This window comes from Sturnira hondurensis, unplaced genomic scaffold, assembly GCF_014824575.4.
Source record: "Sturnira hondurensis isolate 20B ecotype Veracruz unplaced genomic scaffold, ASM1482457v3 Scaffold0006496, whole genome shotgun sequence".
Taxonomy (NCBI): Eukaryota; Metazoa; Chordata; class Mammalia; order Chiroptera; family Phyllostomidae; genus Sturnira; species Sturnira hondurensis.
In genome coordinates, this window is record NW_028079127.1 from 19,805,119 (window position 1) to 19,829,876 (window position 24,758).

The window sequence follows — 24,758 nt, forward strand, 5'->3', positions numbered from 1 at the left end:
TGTGACTGGAACTGACCTCTGCCTCTCCACCCTTGGGGGCTTCTGGAACAGCCTTGACCACAGGGGTGGTGGGCTCCGTCCTCCGCACCCCAGTCTTTGCTTTAGCAGTCCCGTGGGGCAGGCTGGTCTCCGGAGGTGGTTTCGGCACAGGCTCTGCTTTAGCTGGGACTCCTGTCTTCTTTTCTAGGGCACTGCTTGGGGTCCTGCTGGGTTCAGAAGCCCTGAGGGGCTTTGCTTGTGGGCTGGCCTTGGTGGGCAGGGGACTGGCCTTGGCAGGTGTAGGGCCTGATGGCTGGCCCAGTCCCTGCGGCCCTTTCTGCTTCGGAGGGGTTGTTCCAGCTGCACGGGGAGGGGCCCCTGCGGGGAGCTGCTGTGAGGTGGGCAGCGGTAGGGGGGCCGGCTCTCCCAGGCTGCCCTCCAGCAGTCGCTTAGTTTGGCAGTTGAGACAGAGCCACTCGGTTTTCTGTAAGGAAATGCAGGGGGGGGGGGGGGGGGAGCGGAGAGTTGAAATCACCAAGGCACTGGAGAACTCAAAGAGTATTTCCGAGACTATTTCTGCAGCCTTAAGGAGGAGAAAGTCTTCCAACGCATGACACCAAAGGCATGAGGAAACAAAGACAGGCAGATTTGTTGCCCCCAGTGACAGACTTCTCCGTTATTTAAATGCACATATACAAAGCTAAAATGACCAGCCCCCAAGAACGGTCCCTTCCTCACCCCATCCAGAACTTTTCCCCCTGGCCAGACTGGGAAGGCTCTAGGGGAGGGAAAGCTACGAGCAACACGGGGGCCTGGACAAGACAGGGAGCTAGGGGCTGGTGCGGAGCCCAGAGTGGGAAATGACATCCAAGGAATGATCTCTTGGATGCATAGCCCCTCCTGCCTCCTAGCTCTCCGGCCTCAGACACCATCCTTGCCCACACCCTTCCTAAGGAGGGGCCGTACAGAGAGGGTGCAGACTCCTGGGGCCCTGGGAGGCTCTCTGCTTGGGGGCAGGGTGGGGCTGACCAGTCTCTTCTGCCCACAGGCCCCCATGGACAATGCCACATCTCTGCCCCAAGGTATCAGCTGAAGCCGGGCCCGGCAGGTGGCAGGGTCTTGGTGTACGTTGAGGGATAGGGTTGCACCGCTGGCTTGTTACTCAGGGCTATGAGACCTCTCTTGGAGATTGGATCCCTTCTCTGCCTTGAAGCCCAATCCTACATGCAGGTCCCTGGTAGAGGGGTCCAGAGGTCCTCCGTGAATTCACTCTGCTCCCTGCAAGTCCCAGCCCTAAGCACCACTGCCAATTCCCTTAGACCTTATCTGATGCTTTATGCCTGCTCCCAACTCCAGTAAAGCAGTGGGTGCTGGCTATCGGTGGGCCTTGGGCTCACTTGGCCTAGGAGGGTCCACTCCTACAGGTGCCTGGGAAGGCTGCTGGGAGGGCTAAGACCAAGCCCTGAGATGGACATAAGCACAGAGTCTTCGCCAAGAATCCCACCCACATGCCCCCAGCATCACCTAGGGACATAGTGAAAATGCCCCCACATCAGAGAGAACTGTCATGTATCACAAAGACCCTGGATAGGTAGGAGGAGCATAGGAGAGGGCAAGAGAGAGTTCTGAAAATAAGCAAACAGCCCCTTCCCCAGCCCCAGGATCAACATAATAGGGTTAGGATCTGGGCCCACAGCAGGGCTGGCCCAAGGCAATACCACCCTGACTCCACATTGGGTCCCTGCACACAACCATCCCAGGTTAGGCCTCTCTCAAGGTTAGGTCATCTTCCCTGGCTCACCTGGGGGGCATGGTAAACCTCTGACCCCACCTCTGGCCTGCAGGCCCCTTCCCTGAAGCAACAGTCCAAATGAAGCAAGGGTACCTGGGAAGGGTGGCCTGGATGGAGGAGGCAGGCACAATCCTAAGGGCTCAGAGCCAGCCCCTGCCTTGGCCTGCTTACCTGGGCCCTCAGCAAAGCATGGCCCCGGTGGTCCCATGCTCCCGGGCACTCTGCTCCTTCCCATGCTTACTCATGGGGTGGGGCAGGGTGGGGGGGGGGTTGCTGCAGGAGGGGCTGCCCAGCAGACCTCTCCTGGCTCTGCCTCAGCGGGTAGTAAGGGAGAGAGGGACGACAGGCAGGAGGGGGCATGTGAGGTAAGAGCTAAAAATAAACATTTGGCTGGGCTGCAGGAGGGCCTTCTCCAGCCTTCCAGGGGTAGAGGAGGAGGGTATAGGGCACTGAGACTAGTAGGGGTGGGGCCAGGGGCGATGTGGCCCAGGCCCAAGTCTTCTGGGGAATGACGACAGAGTGGGAAGTGTACAGTCCCCGTACAGAATCTGTGTCTGGGGGCTTGAACAAAGCTGCTGAGGCCCCAGTTTCTTTTCTCACTCTGCTCTCATCTCTGCCCCCACCAACACGCTCACCCCGCGCATACTCATTCCTTCCCTTGTTCATTCATTTCCTTGCACATTCTCTCACAGTCTCCCTCATCCAGTCCCAGGCCGTGGGGCATTGCTGCCTGCTTGGCCCTTTGCCTGTCCCCTTCAGTAAGTGGGCAGGGGATGATCTGGGACCTGGAAAAGGACAGCGGGAAGCTCTGGTGACCACGTCTGCCTTGTGTCCCCCTGCCCTGGGGGCAGGAAGGTAGGACCCCCCCCCAAGAACAGTTGGCACCTAAAGTGAGAGGTGCAAGTGAGGACACCACAGTGTGGAGATCAGTGAGCTGCAGGCAAGGAAAGGGAATGAGCCGTCTGAGCATCGGCAGGCACCCCACCAGCAGGTGCAACTGTTGGTTGCACCTGGGCTCCGAGGAGCCCAGCAAGGCAGCACTGGAAACCAGGCTTCCTCCCTGAGCTGTCTGCCGTCGGCTGAGCGACCCTGCAGATGCCACAATTTTGCAGGAGGAGCCGGCCTGCGTGTCAGACCAGTCACAGCGACACCAGCCCGACCAACACCTGTGGCTGCCTGGCCTAACACACCCCAGCCCCACTGCCAGCCCAGGGCGCCTTGGGTGAGAACTCCAGCAAAAGGGTGCCCAGAAGCTTTCTGCACTGCCTGGAGAGGGGCCCGTGCAGCGTTGCTCTCGGTTCCCAGAGAACTGAAAGGGACACTTTCACAGTGTCTGGAGCCCTTGATGTCCTGCAAATGAAGGGGGAGCTTGTCCTCAAAGTCCTTGCAGCAGGAACCCAATTAGGAGGAACCAACCTGGATTTCCATGTGGAACAGGACCTTTGCAAAAGGAAAACTGAGGGCATCCACCCCGGAAATCTGAAGGGAACCCGGGAGGAGCTCCTGCTGGCAGCTCACGCCATTGTGGCCATGGAGAACCCCGCCACTGTCAGTGTCACGTTGTCTGGGGACACTGGCCCTCGAGCTGTGCCCAAGGGCGCTGCTGCTGCTGGAGCCGCTCCTACTGCCGGCTGCTTCACTCCTGGCGCCTTCACTAACCAGATCCAGGCAGCCTTCCGGGAACCCCGTGACACCCGGAGGTTGCTGAGCCCAGGGCTGACCACCGGCTTCTCCCCCAGGCGTCCTGTGTTAGCCATTGCCCTGAGTCACACAGACTCTCCTCTGCACCAAGTGGACGTTGCCGTCCCTTGCAACAGCCAGGGGAGCTCGCTCAGTGGGTATGATGTGGGTGCTGGCCCAGGAGTTGTGCACACCCAGGACATCATCTCCTGCGAACACCCACGGGAGGTCCCGCCTGATCTCTACCTCTGCAGAGACCCCAAAGAAACTGAGAAGAGCAGGCGGCTGCTGAAGTGGCTGTGACCAAGGAGCATTTTGGGGTGAATGCGCTGTTCCGGCACACGGTTCACCACGGCTCAGCCTGAGGTCGCAGACTGGTGCCCTCTGGGCCCATTCAGTGGTTTCCCACTGAAGGCTGGTCTGCAGCCCCCACCACACAGGCCACGGAATGGGGAGGAACCACCATTGAGCGCTCTTAAAGTCTTCTTCCACAAACCCTTAACAGAATGGAAATAAGGTTGACGGAAAATAAAGCTTCTTAAAAAGAGAGAAAAGGCTCTGGATGGTGTAGCTCAGTGGATTGAGCGCAGGCCTGTGAACCAAAGGATTGTGGTTCAATTCCCAGTCAGGGCACATGCCTGGGTTGCAGGCCAGTTCCCAGCAGGGGACACATGAGAAGCAATCATGCCTTGATGTTTCTTTCCCTCTCTCCTTCCCTTCCCCTCCAAAGATAAATAAATAAAATATTTTTTAAAAAGAGAGAAAAGGATGTGCAGAGGGAAAGGGCCCACAGGCACGGCCACAAAGCAGCGGTTCCTTCCCGACTCTGGGGCCCTGTGGCCTCTCCCTGTCCCCAGACAGCCCCGACACCCCCGCAGGTGCCTTTGGCAGTGGGTTGTGCTCCAGGGCCCAGTGTTCCATCCCCTGTGGGATGTCCCTCACTGGCCACAGGGCCAGCTCACACTCAGACAGCGGGGACTGGCAGGGCTCTATCCCCCGCAGAGCACACTCTGGTCCCAGACTCTGGGCTCCAGGGCCGACTGTGTGCTGGACCTTGCACAAGTGTCAGAGAGACGGCATCTCATCCGGTTCTCGAAGACACCAGAGCACTATTGTTCATTCCACACAGAGGACACCAAGCTCTCTGCGGTCACCCCCGAGGCAGCCTAAGGCAGGTGTGGGGCAGAGGCAGCTGCTGGCCTCTCTCCTGATGCCCCTGCCGCAGCCCCCGCCCCAGATAAGCCCAGCCAGCCCCACAAACCACAGGGGCCAGGCCTCTTGCCCAGAGAGGCCAAGCTTCTCAGGAGCACAGCTGGTATTTTGGCAATTATAATAATATAAGAAACTGGCAGTGTGACTGTAACCATTCCAACCCCACTAATTTCTTTACTAACTCTGTTTTGAACTGAAAGCCAATTAAAAATTAAGCCAGAGGGTGCTATTATCCTTCAAAAAGATAGATAGGTAAAAAAATTTGGAATGAACAACTCTTAATTATGAAATGACTCACTAAATAGCACTTTTTTTCCCCCAGAGGAAACTGCAACGGGAAAAGGGATTGAGCTTTGCTGCCTCTTCACTGTGTGCTCTGGCCTTTTGTCTAGAGAGAAGGTAAAAGATTTTGAAGCTCAGAAATGTTGATAATTCCCAGGCTGACAGCCCAGACAGTTGCAGCCAGAGCCACAGCAGACCTGCGAAGCCTGAGGGGACCAGGCGGCGGGGTCCCTTGGCCCGCCCCTCCCACACACTGTGCCCAGGAAGCCGTCATCCCAAGCCTGGCGGGCTGGACTTGGTCAAGCACTGGCAGGGGTTGGGGGGGACAGCCAGGGCAGACCTAAGCCTTGGACCTGGAGAAGGACCTGCTGGCCCTGCCACCTCACTCCCAAGACAGGAAGCACCCAGGGCACCTGCTGAGAAATCAGGAGCCTCTAACCACGAACACACCAACACACCAAGCCGGTCAAGGGGAGCACCAACTGGGTCCAAATGCCAAGTGGCCATTCACTGAGATGAGACAGCCCAAGGTCTGATCAGGGCCTCAGCAGAGCAAAGCAACAACTGTGGTGGGAGGGGCGGGGGACACACCAAGTACCAGCCCCTCCCCACCAGCCCCCCTGCAAGACTCAGGCAGGCAGAGCCAGGAGGAGGGTTTGGTCAGTGTCTGGCAAAGGAGGGCAAGGGCTTGGACTAGGACCGTGGCCATGAGGATAGAGAGGACAGGCCAGGATCTAGTGGCAGTGGGCAGCAGAGCCACCAGGGCTCGGTCTGTGAGGTGGACGCTGGTGAGGGAAAGGAAGCTGAAACAGCCCAGGCTGCTGGCTTGGGTGGTGAATGTTGACACAGTTTCCAGTTCCTGTGTAGGAACCTCAGAAGCAGGCATCCTGGCTGCCCACCCACACCTTCCCCTGGAACCGCCAAAGGTCCTCCATGGAAAGCAGTAGTGACAGGCAGAGTCATGCGGAGAAAGAAGGAGAAGCTGGGCCACCTCTGCTGTCTTTGTGAGCAGGAGACAGGGACACCGAGGGCACAGGGTAAGGAAGGGCTAGGACCAGAACACTGAGCCGCTTTGCCGTCAGACCCTCGGAGCCTGTCCGACCCTGTGGAGGCAAGGGTGGTGCTGGCCAAGGAGACAGCAGTGGGGCAGGACGCGGAGGGAGTGCGCCCGGGGCCGTGCTGGCCATGGAGAGGCAGATGCTCTGGGGTCCAGGAAGGCAAAAACCACGCAGCTCCTGAGAGATTTAGGTCAGACCCTGACGCTCACCCTCTGCCAGCATGTGACCGAGGCCCTGCTGTCTGGGCTGCATCAGCACTTCCCCTGGCCTGGCCCAGGGGCAGCTGAAAGGAGCTGTCAGGAATGTTTATGCTCAGGACTGAGACAGCTTTCCCTCTACTCTGTGCACATCCTGCTTAACGAGGAAACTCCAGGGGGTCTCTCGGGAATAAGGGTCCTCTAGGCTGCGCCAGCTCAGCAGTCCAAGGGGGTTCACAGTCCCTCAGTGTTGGGGCACCCCACCCAACTGGCAGTGAGCCAGGGCCTAGCAATCCCTCTGCTGGAGCTCCCCAGACCTTAGTGATGCCTCAGTGCCCCCTCCCCACCCAGGTCAGCCAGGCCAGCTGTCCTCCAGTGAGCTGCTGGACCTAGGCCTTGGGAAGTGGCAGTGTGGGAACTAGAAGGTCACATGAGCATCTCACGAGGCTGTTGTTTGTCTTGCTAAGGGCTGCCCCTCCTTGCATGTTGGAACGCACAGTGGCCTCATCACACCAGGCAGCTCCCACGAAGGCCTGGCCCAAGGCAAAACAGGTGCCGCACAGACTGTGGCAACACCACGCCCTCCTCCCCTGTCCATCCTCTGCCAGCAGTGGTCTGCACTCCACACTCCCTGCCTGCCACCAGCCATGCAAGGCTCTGCCAGGAGCCCCGAGGGCTCAGCTGGCTGATGGTGCGCAGGAGCAGGGGCTTTGGCTTGGCCATCTCCTGTCTGACACGACAGCAGGGGACATGTCCATTTGTCAAGATGAGCCCATCACAGACCCCAAGGCAGGCCACAGAAGGGGACACAGCCAGCTATGTCCAAGGCAACCAAGAAAAGGCTCCCTTGGTGGTCCTGAGCAGGGTAGAATGGAGAAGGGGAGGGTCAGAAGCAGGCCCCAGGGCCAGGGCTGGTCCAGGCAGGGCTCCCAGCTTTGAGACACTGGGCCTCCTACCTGCTTCCACCCGACTCTGCACCCTTCCCTGGAGCAGGGTCTGCAGAGAGACAGACCCCAACCCAGCACTCCCTCCAACTTCCCTGCAGGCAAGAAGAGCATCTCTGAGCATCTCCACAAGCAGTCCCCAAGAGACCCAGGCCCACCCAGGGGAAAGCACAGGCCCAAAAGCCGTGGCTTTGACCAGCTAACATCGGACCCCAACACCAATGTCCTCACAAAGGGGTGGGGTGTGGATTCTACTTGGCTGGGCTATAGCCCGGGAAGTGGGACATAGCCTGCCCTATGGTGAGAAAACCTTCTGCCTTCCCCTGGGCACAGGGCACAGTCCTTAACCTCCGGTGAGGGTTACAGACTGAAGGCAAGGTGGGGCCTCAGGGTCTTCCTACCTGAGCAGAGGAGGTTGGCACCTTCCATCAGGGTTGTGCTCAGAACAGCTGGGAACGGGGAGGCCAGGTCAGGGCCCCCTGAGCCCAGCTGCCTCTGGGTCCAGCCTCTGGGCACTGGTCAGCCAGTCGGAGGCAGTGGGCACCATTAGCCCATCCACTGTGCCAGTTAGTTCTCTGAGCGGAAGCTCAAGCCGGGGCAGGGCATGGAAAAAAACCTGCAGCGGTAGTTGTGCAGGGGCAGCCCTGCGGCAGCTGCAGACCCGGTTCTCTGCAGCTCTCTCTGGCTCCCATTCTCCCTGTGCCCCCCACGACCCCAGTTCTCTTACCTCTACCAGGTGGGGTGTCGGGTTGAAGCCACATAGGTTGCACACCTGGAGCTTGCAGGTGGTGCAGGTGTTATAGTTGGCTGGGCCCTTGCTGCCCATGTTGAGCTCAGCTTGGCACAGTGGGCAGGTGGCCCTTTCCTTCGGCATGGTCTTTGGCTTGGCAGCAGCCTTGGACACTGCCTGGTGCTCTGCTTTGCCGTGCTTTGAACTGGTCGCTCCCCCGGTCCTCGACAGGGCTACAGGCCCTGATGCAGGGCCTGTTCTGGCTGCAGGCTCAGTTTTGGCTCCAGCTGCGGGCCCAGGCCCGGGTCTTGGGCCAGCCTCCTTGCTGGCATCACTGAAGACAATCTTGGGCGTCCCCTTGCTGGGGGTGGGCTGGCCCTGGGGGTCAGCCTCAGGCTGCACAGACATAAGGGTACTCGCCTGGGTCAGCAGTGATGCCCCGAGGCCGAAGAGCTTCCCAGTGAGGCCCTCCTGAGTCTGCTCAGCAGCACCAGGCCCAGAGGGCACTGTGGTGGCACTTTTGGCCAGGGTCTCTCCTATAGGTGGCCTGGGCTCAGCTGTGGAAGGCTTGACAGGGTGATGGGGCTGAGGAGACACCCTCCCCACCTCTGGAGGGGCAGGTGCTGGGGCAGGCCCCGGCACTGAGGTGGCCCTGGCTGTCTCAGTCTGGCGGGGGCCAGGCTGTGGTCCCCCTGGGCCCCGTGATCTCTCTTGCTCCGGCTTCCCCAGGGGCTGTTTGGCTGGGGAGTGGGCAGGAGACAGGACTGGGGAGTGCAGCTGCTGCTGGCTCTTGGAGCGAGGCGCAGTGGTCATGTCCATCCCCAGAGCCCTCTGCATCTGGCAGTTCAGACAGAGCCACTCCTGCACCTGGGGAAGAAGCAGCAGGGTCAGCAGGACTGGAGGCACCCGTGGCATAGCCAGGGCCAGCTCCCAGTACAGGCAGGAGCACCAGCCTGCTCAGGTGCTTCTGGGCTGCTGGGGGCCTGACTGAGAGGGCCGATGGCATGGCCATTCCAGCTAGGAACCTCCAGGCTTGTGGGGCAGAGCAGAGGCAGCCACACCCTCACCCTCCCTCCCCACAGCCACCACCCACTGCTGGCCACACACTCCTACTCCGGAGTCCTCCTGACCACCCACCGGCCATATCTCAACTCCGTGGACATTGTCCCAGCCCACATCCTGCCTCACCCACCCATGCCACTGTCCTCCTGGCCCAATGACCCCATGGCCTCAAACTGGTCACTCAGCTTCCCCCACTGCCCCCCTCAGGCCATCACCACACAGCAGCCAGAGACAAGTGAGGAGGGAAAGCAAGCCCTAGCAGTGCCTGGTGGGACAGGTATTCAGGGAGGACTGGCAGGAAAAACAAGCTCATGAAGAGGGTGCGAGAGGGGCGCACAGGGAATAAAAGAAAAGAGGGGTCCTGTGCTGGAGGAGCAGAGTCTAGCTGAGGAGACAAGAGACACACAAAATCCTGAGAGCAAAGGAATACAATGTAATACAATGGGAGCAGAAAGAAATAAGCCCTTTTTGTTCCCTAAGGAGGACAAATTTTTGAAGAAAACGGGGAAATCCATGCCTCCAGAACTAACAGGACATGTGTTGCTATTCACGCGACAGACGTGCAGTTTCACCCCATCACCAACCCCTCCCTCAGCAGAGTGGGCACGAGACTCCAGTGGGCAGATCAGTGGTTGGACTGGTGGTGCAGGGCGGGCGTGTGACCTGGCGGGCGGCGGGGCGGAGTCCGGCCCTGCTCCTGCGCGCAGAGCAGCAGCAGCCAGAGCCCCTTTTCCTTCCTGATCACTAGCCAGAGGAACACTGCCCCGGCTGGCGGCCTCCTGTCCCATGCTGGGAGACACCGAGATACAGGCCACAGGCAGAAGCGGGGCCCAGACGAAGGGAAAGGGGCAGATCTGACCACTTCATTTACTTCTTTGGATGCAGCTGTGCTTTAAGTCTACACTTGGACTTCCAGTTACAGACCCGATAATATGGTTTTTTCCTCCAAAAAATCCACACATAAGCCAGAGCATATACTCACAGGCTCAAACCCCTCTTGTGGCTTCCCATCCCGCTTCCCATGGGGACTCTCTACCATGGCCCACAAGGCCCCAATCCTCCCCGGCCTGCCTTTTGTCTGGCCTTCTCTCCTGCCATCTTGCCTGAGCTGTTTCACCCCGAAACACTGGGCCCCTGTCCTGCCAAACAATGCTCTGGGCCGGCTCCTGCATGGGCCTTCGCACTCACTGTCCCCTCTGCCCCCAGGTGCAGCCACTTGCATAGGTGTCAGATCGAGGGTCACGTCCCCATCAGAGCCTCCCCGGCCACACAATCTAAATACTGCCAGGGTGGTCTGTAGCTAACCACCCAGTTTATTTTCTTCACGGGGCTAATTCTTTCCCGAAGTAACCTACTGGTGTGTTTCCTTGGTGTTTTCTGCCTCCCCCAGCCCCGTGGAGATGCCCCCAGCCCTGTGCACAGGGCGTGGCACAGACCAAGGCTCACTCCAGGCTGGCTTGCTCTGGGATTCGTCCTGGTGACCTGTTAATGGGGGCACAGCTCCCACCAGGCTGCAGCCAGGAGGCTGGAGAGTTGGTGCCTTGGTGAGGAGGCTCCCCCAACCCCTCCATCAGCACTGAGGCTGGGGGCCAAGGTTGCTCCTATCTATCATTGCAGCCAGAGGCTTGCAAAGCGCCATGGTGGCTCAGTCACCAAGGAACAGTCCAGTCTGACCACTGCTCAGAGATGCAACAGTCCAGAGTCCCCTCTGCCCACCCTCAGGGATGCCTCCAGCCCTGCTCTCTTGAGGCCATAAGGCTGTGTGACTGCTGCGCTGTGATTGAGTGCCAGCTGGGGAGCCTGGGCTCAGCTGCCCACCCAGCAGACAAGGAGGGGCACCCGAAGAGGGGGAGAAACCGCACATGGGTGAGCACCCACTTGTACCCAGCACCACACAGGGTGTGTTCACAGGCATCCTCTCATTTTGTCTTTGCAGCAGAGAAAACCAAGTTCTGATGGGGTTCGGCGACATGCTCCTGTGGTCAAGCAGCCAGCAAGTGGTACTGCCAGGGAGACAGCCCCACAGCCCCGCCCGGCTTGTGTGCTGGGGCTTGGAGCCTGGAGCCTGGTGCCTCCTGCATTCCTACCTCTTCCAAAGGCCACACAAACTCATCAGGTCAGGTCAGGGGTCTAGAAGTTGCCCCTGTAGAACTCTGGCCAGGCCATCAAAGACCGAGCCCAGCTCTGGAAACCGAAGAATAGTGAGGCCAAAGCACTAGCTGGGGATGGGCTCTGTCACCCCTCCCCAGGAACTGTTAACTCACCCAGGAGTGTTTAAGACCCAAGGAAGTTTTGTCTACATTTGGACAGAGAAAGCCACAGAGGAAACAATTTGTGTCCTCAGGACTCAACCCGGAGATCCCTTAGAAATGTCATTCTTGAGGGGTGGGGGGAGGCTCCTTCCCATCAAACAGGGAGCTCCCAAGGATGAGCTGTGTCTACTTACCCTCAGAGGTTCCCTGGGAGGCGGTTACCCTCCTGAGGGGAGACCCCGGCTCTGGTTCAGGTGGCAGCCACAAACTCAGTTCCTGGGGTGGGTGCCAGCCCACACCCAAGGCCCGTGAGTGCAGTGGGACTCCCAAGGAGCCAGGATCTGGTGGGTAAGGCTTCTCACCCTGGGACCTCAGAGGGACCCTCCCTTGGGTTCCAGACAAGGCTAAACAAGTGGGCAGGGGCTCGTGCTAGCATGCCTGCACTCTCTACCAGGACCTTCTTCCACCAGCCCCCGTCAAGCAGGCTGTCAACAGGCATCTCACCTAAAATAGAACCTCTCCAAGAAAAGGACGAAATGCCCCTCAGTGACTCACCACCCAGATGGGCGCAGCTATTTCCATCCCGCCTCTTCCAGACAGCGAGGAGCCAGGACCACACCCTCTCCCAGCCCCTCCCAGGTTCAAGCTCAGGCAGACAGGCCCAACACCTAAGGCATCCCATGGAGGATACTGGCTACGGGAGCTCCCCAAACCCAGCAAGACTTCCCTCTCTGCCTCCTCACAGATCACCAGGAGCTTGCTGGGAGGGGCTCCTCCTCATTCTCTTCCTCCATTCTCAGAGGCCCCCAGCCCTGTGCCAGGGGGATGGAGGCTGCCCACTGGTCAGGAAGAGAGATGGCCGCACACCTCCAGCCCACCTGCCCACTGAGGCCAAGCCTGTGGCAGACCCCCAGCCCTGGGACCAGCAGCAAGTCTCCCTCAACTGCACGCAGTGCTCCTGGCTCTTTGGCGTCCCCCAAGCTGCTGCCCACAAGATGGAGAGGGAATAGCCTCTTTCTGGTGTGACAAGAGCCCTCCTGTAGCTCCTGCTATCCATGAATCTGACCTGGCACGCGGCCAGGAGGCGGGCAGGCCACCACCCACAGATCTCCTGTCCTAAGAGCCAGAGGCAGAACCAGGGTGACCTTGTCATGCGGACCCTTCTTGCCAGCAAGGACGCCATTTTGGCGGGCAGGTGGGGGCCTCCACGGACACCCAGGGGCCTCAGCCCAACAGGAACCTGGGCAGCAGCAGGGATGGGAAGGCTCTGGGTAGTGTGCAGGACAAGGGGTGGTTTGGGGTGGGGGAAGCAGAAGCTGCAGGAAAGTGGTTTCCCATAGGGAGATACTGCCCACTCTGTCAGGGGCCTGCTGGACATTCAGACAGGCAGAGCCCTGTGGGCTGTGGCTCTGAGGGGACGTTCTCCCCAGGAACAGCCCCTCTCCGCTGCTCCCTCACTTGGACTGTTCAACATGCAGAAGGGCAGCTAAGGCGGCACTGCCCACCGAGGCCAGGGAATCACACGGTGAATGAACAGACAGCCGTGAGCTGTCTGCAGTGGCCACGCCCCGCTGCTCCCTCCACTGGGCTCTGGGGCAGGAAGGAGAGTGGGGGTCAGTTTTTAGGAGGGGCTTCGACATCTTCCCCACAGGGATACTGGTGACACAGAAGCTCACCCTTTAACCTCAGAGGGTGGGATCACACTTTGCTTGTCACTCCTGGCCCCAAAGGATGCTGCCCAGGGTACCTGCTTCTACACTGGGGCAGGGCCTATCTCACTGCCACCTCCATGGCTGCCAGGAAGCTCTGGGGGCCCCTAGCAGGGACAGGCTCTCTTTCTGGCTCGTGAGGCTCTCCACCCCTCTCCGAGGCAGGGGCTGCAGACGTCACTGAGCCTGCCTTCCTGCAGAGAGCGGTGCTCCTGCTGAGGCCCAGCCCTCTCCGGGACGGCAGGCACTCGGTGCGTCAGGCCACTGTGCTGACGTCGTGCCTGATGCTGCATCCATGCTTGTTTCCATTTTGGTACAAGTGGAAACATCACAGAAACAGCTTATAAATGAGCCCTCCCTGCTGGTGCCAAATCCAGAGGTTCCTGGGGGGCCCTCCCCAGCCAGCGTGACTGCATGCTCTTCCGGGCTGTGAGTCACTAGCCGAGACAAGAGGTCCTTTTCCCACTGAGGCCCCTGGACAAGGGTGGGCTGGAGGAGAGAAGTCAGGCCCCACCCAGAGTCCAGCTTCCCCAAGTCTGCCAACGATCTGCTTCACCTGTCAGCTGGCTGACCTCAGGCTAAGGGGCAGGCACCACAGCGTCCTCTAGTGCACGGAACACTGACCCAGGGCTGGGTCAGCCAGGCCTGGCCATAGCGAAGGCCTGTATTAGTCTCATCAAGTCAAGACCCTGGGAGAGGCCCTGGAAACCTGCCCAGCATCTGAGACTGGGTCTGGGGAGTGGAGCTCCATGAGGAGGGAGAATCTGCCCTGCTTCTAGTCTGCAGGCACATTGGCCCCCTCCCGCTGATATCCCCCATCCCTGCCCCAGCAGCCCTCCCCACTGTCCAGGCCCACACACTGTGCCCCATAAATCCTCCTGTCTGGGACCAAGCCCACTCCCCACACCCGTCCCACACACGCCCCTTCAGAAGCCCCCCTCCCTGGACTTCAGAGTATGGTAATGCCTCAGCTGCTCTTTAGAATCCCCAGGGCTCCTTGGGGCCCAGCCCTTGGCTTCTCCACCCTTCTACCTCCCGGTCCCTGTCTGCCCGCCTGACACCTCTATTCCTCAGTCTCACCCACAAGCTTACCATCACCCCCAACTGTAGTCCTCCAAAATCGCCCTTCCCCTGTCCTTCTCCAGTGGTCTAGGTCTCTTTTGAGCACCAACCCCCAAGTGGCAGCCCTGGGGCCTCATAGAGACCTTACCTGCTGGGCCCCTGCTTTCTGTTCAGCCAGGGCCCCTGCCTTCACCTCTCTTCCTGCCCAGCAAATCTGGTCTGCCGTGCCAGCCACTCTGCTACACGTGTGCACTCTCTTAGTCCGTGTCTGCCTCAGAACTGGACCCAGCCGTTTCCCTTTCCTGCAGGATTGCAGCCAGGCGGTGGGATGGGCAGCAGGCACACGGGCTCCACTGGGAATCAACTTCTGTCCAACCTCTCCTGGGCTCCCGCAGCCGCCTGGTGACCTCACCTGTCTCTCCAGGGAGCTTTTCTCCACAATGGCTGCTTCAATTTCTTCTACCCCCCTCCTGATTGATGGCTTAAATGATGGTCCTGCCTCCAATGCCTTCAAGAGGAGCCACACGCTAGGATGCCTCTTCCACACTCAGGACCTACACCTGCCTCTTCAGGGGCCCCACTCCTTCAGTCACGCCCCAAGTCCCACATCCCTAGGCAGCCACCCCTTTCCTCTCAGAATTCAGGCAGGGCCACTGTCTCCTACATTTTGGAAACCCTCTCCTGTCCACATGGACGGCCTTCGCCCCACACTGCGGAGTGACAGAAGCCATCACAGAAGAGAACATTCTGGAGGACTCATTTCCATGGAGTCGTGGCACAGGCAGAACTCATCCCTGGTGGGTGACAAGCAGAGCAGCAGCCGGGTCTGGCAGGAGGGCAGGGCAGGACAGGGATGGGCCCGAAAGGACTGTCTGTGGCAATGGGGACGTTGCCTGTCTCAATCGAGGGGTTTGGACGGCTCAGGTGCAACCTTCTGTCAAAACTCACTGAATGGTGCACTGAAGCTTCGTGCATTTCATTTCATGTAAAGTTTACCTTAAAAAAAAAAGCCCTTTAAACAAATAGCAATCTCTAGTTAATGATACGCTTGCTGCTGAAGAGTTTAGTGGGAAGTACACTGATGTCAGTACATGCCTGTGACTCCGCAGGGTCTGCAGCCCAGCCTGCCTGCTGCCTGCCAGGGTTGGAGTTTGTCAGCCTGCTGGACCACACTTGGCCATCACAGACACCTCCAACTTGACATGACCCAACAGAAAAATTCCCCATCTCCATCCCCTGCCCGTGTCCAGTGCATTCCCCAAACCTGTCTGTTTAGCCTCCAAAATGCACTGGGGACCAGCTGTGACTCCACTATCATTACTGCCACCCCAGCCCAGCCTGTGCCCAGAACCCAGCCCTGTCCCCATGAGCTGTTTGCCACCCGGCAGCCAGAGGGGCGGGGCTGCGGTATAGCTTCAGGGAGCTCTATATATCTATGTGTTTATAGTATGTTCTCTATCTATCCATCTAGCTATCTACAGAGAGAGAAACATGATGAAAAACTTTCCATGTTCACCATCTTCAAGTGTCCAATTCAGTGGCATTACGTACATTCATAATGTTGGCTGTTGTATAGCCATCACCACTATTTCCAAAGAAGTGCTTTTCAATGTCCTTCTGACCTCCCCACTGCCACCTTCCAAAACACTTGGAATCACACCTAGAAAGAGCAGGATTTGCACACCCTCTGGTCCTGGCTGGGCATCCCAGCCACCTGGGCCTGGCTTGCTCCTCGGCCCTCCCATAGACCACGAACTTCCCCTCAGGCCTCCCCTGCCTTCACCTGTCTCCAGTCCCGCTTCAGTTGAACATCCTGCAGCCTGATTTCCCCTCCTTGTAGAGGCCCCCAGGGACCTTGTCGCAGCATCACACCAAGCACCCACCTCCCCTGCCCAGCCTTCCTGGCCCCCAGGAAGTGACTATGTGTTTGCTTGTGTGGTTATTGGTAGACGGGCTGCCAGTCCCACTGGCCTGCAGGCTCCAGGGCCTGAGCAACAAGTCTGGTTCTGCTCTACCTGATTCTCTAGAGTCAAGGGCACTCCCTGGCTTATGATGAGGACTCAGACAGCATCTATGGAGGGAAGAAAGGTGGGAAAGAGGGCTGAGGGCCACGCCCTGAGTGAGGGGATATAAGCAGGCTTGCCCAGGCAAAAGGCTGAGCTAGATGGAGAGTAGAAACAGCAGAACCAACAGGTGACCAGCCAGCCACTGGCGACATCACCGAGCTTTCCTCCTCTGCCTCTTCTTACCTCTGCTTTTCTCTGTCACCTCCCTCTTCTGCCTCTCCCCTCTTGTCCCTTCTCCCTGGTCCCACATCATCTGTTTCTCCTTTTTGCTACCATTTTACTCCATTCACTTTTCATTCTGTTTCTTTGGCCTGCACATATAAAAGCAGGAGTTTTAGGAATAAAATTTCATATTTCCTGCTCTGAATTAATTTTACATTCACTCTTGGATAACTTTAGAGCTTCCTTTCACAGCTAAAAGTTATCTATTGTTCCAGGCCTGATGGCCCCAGCTGTGAGCCAACTGTCACCCCCGCACAGCCACCTCTTCCCCTGCCCCCAGTGGCTCTGGCCTCCACCCCAAAGTGGTCTGTGTGAGGAGGGCAAGGGTCCTGTCTCCTGGGACCACGGACTGGCAGCAGGCCTGGCAGAAGCTTGGGGGCATTGCCCTGCTGACTTGGAGATTGTTGAGGCCAAGGTGAGTACTACAAGGCAAACTGCCCCAGAACCAGACTGATGGTGGGAGAAAGGGCTCCCAAAGGGCCTGCCACCTGGACACCCACTTCCATTTGTTTGGAGGTGGAGGAGGGAAGGCTGGGCACCTTCACAGATGTCAGCTCCTCCTGGGCTCAGGAAAGAAGAGGACACCTTTGCCTCTCCTCAGCGCACTGCTGCTCCACGCCCTTCTAACACATGCTCCGCACTCCTCGTGGGCCCAGGCAGCAGTGTGGCCAGGAGGGAGCAGAGGAAAGGGGACGCGGCGGCCGTGGCTGCAGCAAGGGATCTGCGCACACTCACAGCACCGCCCCCGGCCACCGTCTGGTTCCCAGCCCTCCGGAAAGGAGTGGGATGCAGGCAGTGGAGGAAGAGACTGTGGCCGTTGCATCCTCTCCCTCCCTTCTCCACACCACCCACCCTGGATAACTGCCCAAGCCCAAGGCTTGTTAATTGGGGTGGGGGGAGGGAGCACAGTGGATTAAAGACCCTTGGCCTAGTCTCAGCAAAGTCTAGACCTTGGAACAGACAAGCAAAGGCCTTGATCATCCTTCCACAGTTTTCTTAGAGGAGCCTTAAGTGATCCTGACTAGGGCAGGGGCGGTGGAAAGAGACGGGCAGGCTCACATCTGGAGGAGTCCAGGCCAGGGAGGCCCCCAGGAGGGCTGGCGTGATGGGCTATGCCTGCCACAGGCCAATGCCCACATTCTCCGGCAGGTATCACTCCCATCCCCAGCTTTGTCACCCTACCCTCTGCGCCCATCACAGGGCACTGAACATGTTTACATGCTAACACCGTGGCCTCAGAGTCCATGTGCCCTCTCAGGGATGGTCTCTTGTGGGTGGTGGGAAATGTTCGGACCGCTCAAGGAAACCAGCAGTCCCTTGCCAGTTTCACACAGGAAGAAATGGTCTCTGCCACGAAGAGGCACCAGATAGCCCTGCTTGTTTTGTGCAAAAATGGACTGTGAACAGGAAAACGGGGCTCGGAGCCCCTGTAGGAAAACCGAAGACCCAGCCACTAGTTCTGGGTCCCCAAGCTCTGTTGCTCCAAAATGACGCAGAAGAAGCCGAGACATCCCAGGACTCGACCTCCTTCACCATGAGCAGAGGTGCTCTGAGCTTCTTCCCTGACTCGCAAGCAGTCTCAGGGCCGGGTACCCAGAAACCTTGCCGAGTCCACGAGCTGGCATCTTCCTGTCACAGTGTCACCACCTTGAGAGCTGGCCACCCTGCATGTGGGCAGAACAGCCCATGCCATGTCTGTACAAGTCGGTCCCAGCGGCAGCCCCAGGGCTGACAAGGGGAGCTTGGATCCACTGGCCAGAAAGTGGTGGTTCTAGGCCTCAGAGGCTGCTCTGGCCACACAGGGCCGACTATTCTGCCTGCAGGTGAGTCTCACCACCAGACCTGCCACTCCTGTGGGAACCAGCTAAAGTAAAAGACCCTGAAAGATGTCACAAGACAGAAAAACAGAACCTCTAAGTCCTGGTGACCATTGCGCAGTGGTGGCTGCCTTCCCCTCCTTGCTGCTCATTTGTCCTCATAGAGACACTCGGCACAGCAGCTCTGTGGCTCTCCTAATTTGGGCCGCAGCGGGAGTTGCAAACCGCCGTGACTCTGCCTGCGGCACACATGGAGAAAGGCCCAAGAGCCGCTTCACTGGCGGTCTCAGAGAGGCGACGGCTCCCCCATGGCACTGGTGTGGGCCTTGTCCTTCTCCAGGACGGCCATAGCGCCCACCCCCCCCAACCCCCCGCCCCGGCCAGGGGATGCTGAAAAGCAATGCATTCTGCTGATGGAGGAGCACTTCAAGGCCAGACGCAGGACCCAGGTGGCCTCCCCCACCCCCACCGGGGCTCAGCAGCTCCACACCAGCAGTTTCAGGCACAACCTGTCTCCCCCAGAAAGGGTTCCTCAGAAAGGCAGGTGAGAGGTGCTCAGAACAGAGGTGGTCAGAGCCGCGCATATCTATTGGCAAAACCTGTCCACTCGTTTTCTCCTTACACCGGAGCATGACCAGGGAGGTGAATCTGCTTTTAGCCAAGTGACAAAAGGCACCTGCTCTGGCACAAGAATTAGGCTCTTCCAGACCCTCCGGAAAATGCGCCAAGGTTCTTTTTCCTTGGCAGGAACACCACTAAGAGCCAACCACGGAGTAGAGAAGGCTCTGCTTGGAGACCCCAGCAGAAAAGGGCAGCCACCAGGTGAGATCCTGGAGTCTAGGCCAGCATTTCCCAAACCAGACGCCATGGAACAGCAGCCTTAATGTTCTGGGAAAGCGAGTCTGGGAAGAGCTGCTGGCCACAGCCCCGTACCCTGCAAGTTGGCAGTGCCATTGGGAGGCTGATGGCCCAGAGAACCTCCCTGAGAAGAACCACAGTGTGTTTCTGGCCCTGCACATGCTTGAAGGGCCAGGCCGGGAGGCCTCTCTTCTCCAAACAGGGCAAATCTGCAGGCAGTTTTGGACCCCCTTCCTCCTGGCCCCAAGCCTTGCCTTCCTCCCAGCAGAGAGGCAGATGGACTGGGTATCGCCAAGGTCCTCCCACTCTGCTGCTTCCCCAGGCACACTCAGAGGCTGGCTCCCTTCCCACTGAAGATGCTGGGCAGGGAGAAGCCCACTGTGTGGTAAGGACTGGGATGCCCACCCAGGAAACGAAGCCACCGTGTAGGGCTCTCCCTTGATCGTTGCCCACCTCGACCGAAGTTGTTCAGACGGGACAGCTTGAGCAAGCCTCTCAGGAAGGTGGAACCCAGAGGCAGGGCCAGCGCACAGGGGGATGCCCAGTGCGGCATCTCTCATCCCTGCCTGCCAAGCCTCGAAGCTCCTGGGAGGCCAGTGCCCTGGCTTCTCACTGGCAGAGGGCACAGGTGAGCTGCCCCGGCTTAAACACACCGTTCTACATAGTGGAGCGCAGACACTTACCTAACAACCAGGGCAGGGACAGGCCGTCTCTAGTCCCAGATGTCATAATCACGAGTGTGCACGCCTCCTCAGGAAGCCCCCACACTCCAGGAACGACTCCAAGCGCTCTGAGTCATCTCCCCACACCGGCAGCTCCTTCCTCAGAATCTCGCACTTACCTCTCGCAAACCACACGTCCCACACCCACAGCGCCTCATGTCACAAATAGACCCCGACCTGCGAACAATTATTCTCACTCATCCCCCATCCCTGTGGTCCAAACAGCTCCTGCTGCTGATCATTCCAGTGGCGTGCCTGCCATCAGCCACTCTCCAACCTGCCCAAGGCACAGCTCTGGGAGGAAAACCAGAGACTCCTACGGGTTGCCCAGCGCACTCGGTTTGTTCCAAAGGCACTGGCCCCGCCAGGCTAGCACCTTGGAGCAGCCTCTGGGGGATCGGCTGAGGCTCCCACAGCAACTCGATGCACCCCCCCCGCCCCCCCCACCAGAGCCAGAGGGGGCCTACAGACCCAGGGCAGAAAGGAGGCTGATCTCCTGGAAATAGCCCCACAGTGGCCTCTCGGTGAGTATAGGACACTCTCACACATCATGAATGCTTGGCTCCCAACCTAGGTCTCTACCCCAAGGTTGTTTCTCTGGGGATAGGCACCTGTTCCACCCCAGAGGGGGGCTTCCCAGATGCCCAGTGGAAGGCAGTTTCCTGCCCTCCTCACACCTGGCTCTTCTGCCAGGGCCCACTGCTGGGGATAGAGGCTGGCCCAGGGCCTGCTTCAAATGGGTACCCATGAGAAAAAGTCGCCCAGGAGACTGTCTTTGGCCCTCTCAGCGCCATTCTTCAAGGTCAAACCTGGACCAGGTAAGAAAGCGTCCTGTGCTCTGGGACTGCCCAAGGCTTTGGGAGGAACAAGAGCCCCTCAGGAGCCCCTCAGGAGACCTGGGGCCAGGCCTGTTCCCTGCTACCGCGCCTGGAGCCAGAGTACGGCCCCAGGAAGACACAGAGGCTGGTGGCCCAGGGTAACGAGAGGAAAAGAGAGTTGGTGACAGAGGAGAAGGGAAGCAGGGGTGTGGGAAGGCAAGTTGGGGAGCGGCGCAGAGGCGGTTACCTGGGTGAGGTGAGGGTTGGGGTTGAACCCGCACTGGTTGCAGACCTTGCTGTGACACTGGGTGCAGGTGTTGACGTTTGGCTGGCTGGGGCCCGACGTGAGGTCCGAGGTCTTACATATGGGGCACAGCGTGCTGCTGGGAAGGGGGGCGATCTGGGGGACGGAGTAAGGTGATGTGGGGGTGCTGCCTCTGTCCGGTGACACAGAGGGGGACCGCCCTGATCTCTGCATCCTGCTGTCTACCTGCAGCGTCCTGCGGGGGCCATCGGCCTCCTGGCCCGCGGGGCCCTGTGCCCTCGCCTCCCGGGGGCTCTCATGGCCGGGAGCAGTAGCAGAAGCCTGCTTCGGGGTTGGGGAAGCTGCTCTCTGGCTACCCAGGGGCTCCTTGGGGTCCAGTCTCCTGGAAACGCTGAAATGACATGGAAAATAACTACGTTAGAGACACATCTTAAAGAAGCAGCCTGCAGGAGTCTCTACCAAGCCCCGCCACCACATTCCTCTCCTGCCCGGCAGCCCAGTCACAGCCACCGTGTGACCTCAGTCACCTGCTGAGTGTGGGCTGTGCCCGCGTGCAGCCCTGACAAGCATCTCTCACTTGGGGGGATCACAGCCATGGGGTAGGATCACAAGTGCCCCTCAGACATCCTGATGAAGTGCAGGTTCTTAGTAAGTCTGGGGTCTGCATTTTTAAGAATCTCTAAGGTAATGCTCATGTTACCATCTGCAGACTACACTTTGAGTGCCAGGGTTCTAAACCTGTATATTAGAACCACCAGGGTAATTTTTAAATTTCTCTCAGACTTAACCATGGACAAACTACAAGAGGTTCTGTGGTGGCTGAAAGGCAGTGTTAGTCATTTTTCCTCCCCAAATGATTCCAAGATGCAGCTCAAGTTCAGAACTACTGCCGCGGCAGGTCTGGTACATTCTAGCGTGTTGCCTTCAGAGGCTGACCCCAGACAGCTGGAGAAGGGTGGGGAGGAGCCCCGGTGCCGTCACCGACGGGGACAAAGAAGCCTTCCTCCTGGCAGTCCGCCAGGCCTGCAGCCAGCTCATGATGGACTCGGTGGAGTGTGTTTGCTCTCCCGCGTGTGCGGTGGAACTGGAGTTCTAGGGTCCAGCTCTGGAGGCACCGCAGAGGGTGATGCGACCTGCCTGACCCCCACCCCCACCCTGCCCAGGCCCAGCTGCAGCCCAGCTGGCAGAGTTAAGAAACGCAGTGAGGCAGAAGCAGATGATCAGGCTACACTCAGCTCTCTTACGTTCCTCCTCTTTGGACCCAACTTGAATCTATTTCTGCCCATTTTTCTTTTCCAAGTTGAGAAAGGCTGAGCACAAAACACCAAAGGCAATGCTTTCTATGGCTTCCCTGAACTTCCACACTGGCTTCAGTCTGTATTCGTCTGCATGGCCACTGGCACCCCGGAGTCAGGGCAGGCTGGCCAAGAGCTGCTATGGGGACCCAGCCATGGCTGCCTGTAGAGCAGCCTGGCCTGGCCCTGTCACCCCGCTGGCCCATCCTGGTAGCATCTGACTGACAGGAGGAGACCCTAAGTTTGCTGCCCCTCCATGAAGGCCATCTCTTGCCAAAAAGATCCAGGAACCAACTGGCAGGACAACTTAGGCCATTTCAGAAGGGAGTGGTCTGGAAGCCCACCAGAGAGGCCCTCCACAAGGCACTGTGGTTCTTTGTCTTCTCTGGAGACCTGCCAGTGGAGAGACTCCCTCAGTCCAATACAGACTCTTCCAGAAAAAAGAACCTCTAGTGAATGTCCATCAGGCGTTTCTGTGGTCAGCCAAGAGCAGCATGCAGCCCCCCACGCAGCCTCACAGATCTGCACTTCCCTCTTCCCTGGGGTCACCAGAGCCTGGGGCTACCCCCTCCAGGCCATCTTTGCCACCAGCTGTGAGGACCAGAATGGGGGTGGCTGCATCGTCTCAGACCCACACTCAGAACCTGGCACCAGGGCCTGTCAGTGGACTCATTTCTAGGGATCGTTAACAAATGTTCCCACTTGGTTAAACTCATAGTTTCATTTCTCATGTAAATTATTTGGGGTTGGAATTTAAAAGCAGCCCTGGAAAGCTAGTCAGAAGCCACGAGAGCCCTTAAAACATGTGAAGGGGCTGCAGCCCCTCCCAGGACTGCAAAGTCCTTGGTTGTTGCTCAGAATTTGGCAATGTCTACTGTGCCTGTGTTGCCTGTTGTGTGAGTGACAAGCAAACTTGTATGTACACAGTGACTTTTTAATTTCATGTGGCATTACACTGTAGTCTTTCTGGGGACGTTTGTTTGATATGACAATTAAGGATCCAAACTCAGGTTAACTTCCAAGTCAGCTGCGGTGTGAGTGAGCCAACAAACAACGCTGTCTGCGCCCACAGTCTGCCCCTCGAGGCCACTGCCCCCAGCACACAGGCCTGCGACGTGTCCACTGACCTGACTGCCGCTGTGGCTGCCACCTGGCGACAGCAATACATGTCCATCATCCCTTCACTCTCCTGTCCTCCCAGATGATTCCTCACACCTTCTCCTTGACCTTCAAGCTCTGACATGTCCCTCTCTCTCCTCACTGTCACTGACGAGCTGCTTGCCGGCTTACAGACAGGAGCGGAGCCGCACAAGAGAAATGTGCATGTCCACAGCCTCCTGGATGTCTGCCCCCCACTGCCTGCCCGCCTCCTGTTCCCCAGGCCCATCTCTCACCTTCGCGAACTCTCCCCTGTCCATCACCCATTTCCCCTCTACGGGGTCACTTCAGTTACCATACAAACATGCTTCTCCACCCTAAAAAAGAGCTTTGACCTACATTCCCCTCAGCCACTGTCCCACTTTACAGCAAAACTTTGCAAATGGTCTCCACTCACTGCTTCCTGCTCCTCTCCTCCTTTCCTCCCAACCTGCTCCAACTTGGCTTTTGCCCATTATCCCCCAGAAGCCACTCGGGTCCCAGTCCCCAGAGACCTCCATGTCATCAAACCCAACAGCCACCTCACCTGGTGAGCAGCGGCGGCGGCACTGGCTGCTGCCGAGTGCTCCCGCCGTCCTGAAATAAGGTCTCCATGTGCCTCCCTGAACACCACCTCCTCCTGCCTCATCTCCCAACCCTAGGACCCCACTTTCTACATTGGAGGGACTCTGTCATTGTGCACACTCGCTTCTCTGAATGCACACTCTCCCTGAGTCTCAAGGCCCGCCCAGACTCACGGCTTTAAGTCCCACTGCCCACTGAGGCTACCAAGCGTGCACCTCTGGGCCGGACCTCCTCCTGGCTCCTCCCTGGCTCAAGTGCCAGCTCCACATCTTCACCGACATGTCTCACTGGCATCTCTGAGCCCTGACCTGCTCCTCTTTGCACTCCTCCTACCCTTCACCTCGGAGTCCCTTCGCCTCTCATCCGAGTTAATCATCAGTACGTCTCCCTGGCTTCCGAGTATGGCCACCCCTACCGCCTCCTTGCTTCCTCTGGTGCAAGCCACCGTCCCCTCCTTTCTCAGCTCTGCCTAAGCCTGGCTGCTTCCACTTGCCCTTCTACGGTCTTCTCCATGCGGCAGCCAGAATAATCCTTTACATACATAAGTCAAACCACTTCCCTCCTCTGCTTAAACCCTCCAACAGCTTCCTTTCCCTCCCAGAGGAAAAGCCAAACATTTTACAATGGCCTCTGAGGCCCATGAGATTCAGGCCCTTTCCCTCTGGCCTCATCTGCTGCTGTGCCAGGCCTACTCCTGCCCCTGGGCATTTGCACCTGCTGGCACTTGCACTCTCTCCAGTCTTTGCCCTGGAGGCATCTTGGCAGGGACACTGTCCCTGACCACTGTCCCTCCTGCTCTTTGTCTTCATGGCACTGAGTACCTTCCGACTCATCGTGGAGCACATGTACTGCTTGTGCATGTCCTTGGTGATCCTGCAGCAACTGGACCGCCAGCTGCGTGCGGGCAGGCCTCTGTGTGATTTCTCCACAGCTGTGTCCTGGAGCCCAGCACGGAGCCCGGCACATGTTGGTTGCATAATATGTGTTTCCTGATGGATGGAGTGTGGGCACGTC

At 58.5% G+C, this 24,758-nt stretch overlaps 1 protein-coding gene across 1 annotated transcript in view; it reads right to left on the minus strand.

The window, feature by feature from the left end:
- Positions 1-23,774, minus strand: part of BSN (bassoon presynaptic cytomatrix protein) — a 43,610-nt gene extending 19,836 nt beyond the window's left edge. Inside the window, exons 1-4 of the mRNA XM_037049932.1 lie at positions 23,707-23,774; positions 20,710-21,118; positions 7,872-8,741; positions 17-463 (exon numbers count right to left, since the gene is read on the minus strand). Coding sequence (XP_036905827.1) covers positions 17-463; positions 7,872-8,741; positions 20,710-21,118; positions 23,707-23,774 — 1,794 coding nt within the window. The remainder of the gene's footprint in view (positions 1-16; positions 464-7,871; positions 8,742-20,709; positions 21,119-23,706) is intronic.
- Positions 23,775-24,758: the final 984 nt, after the last annotated feature.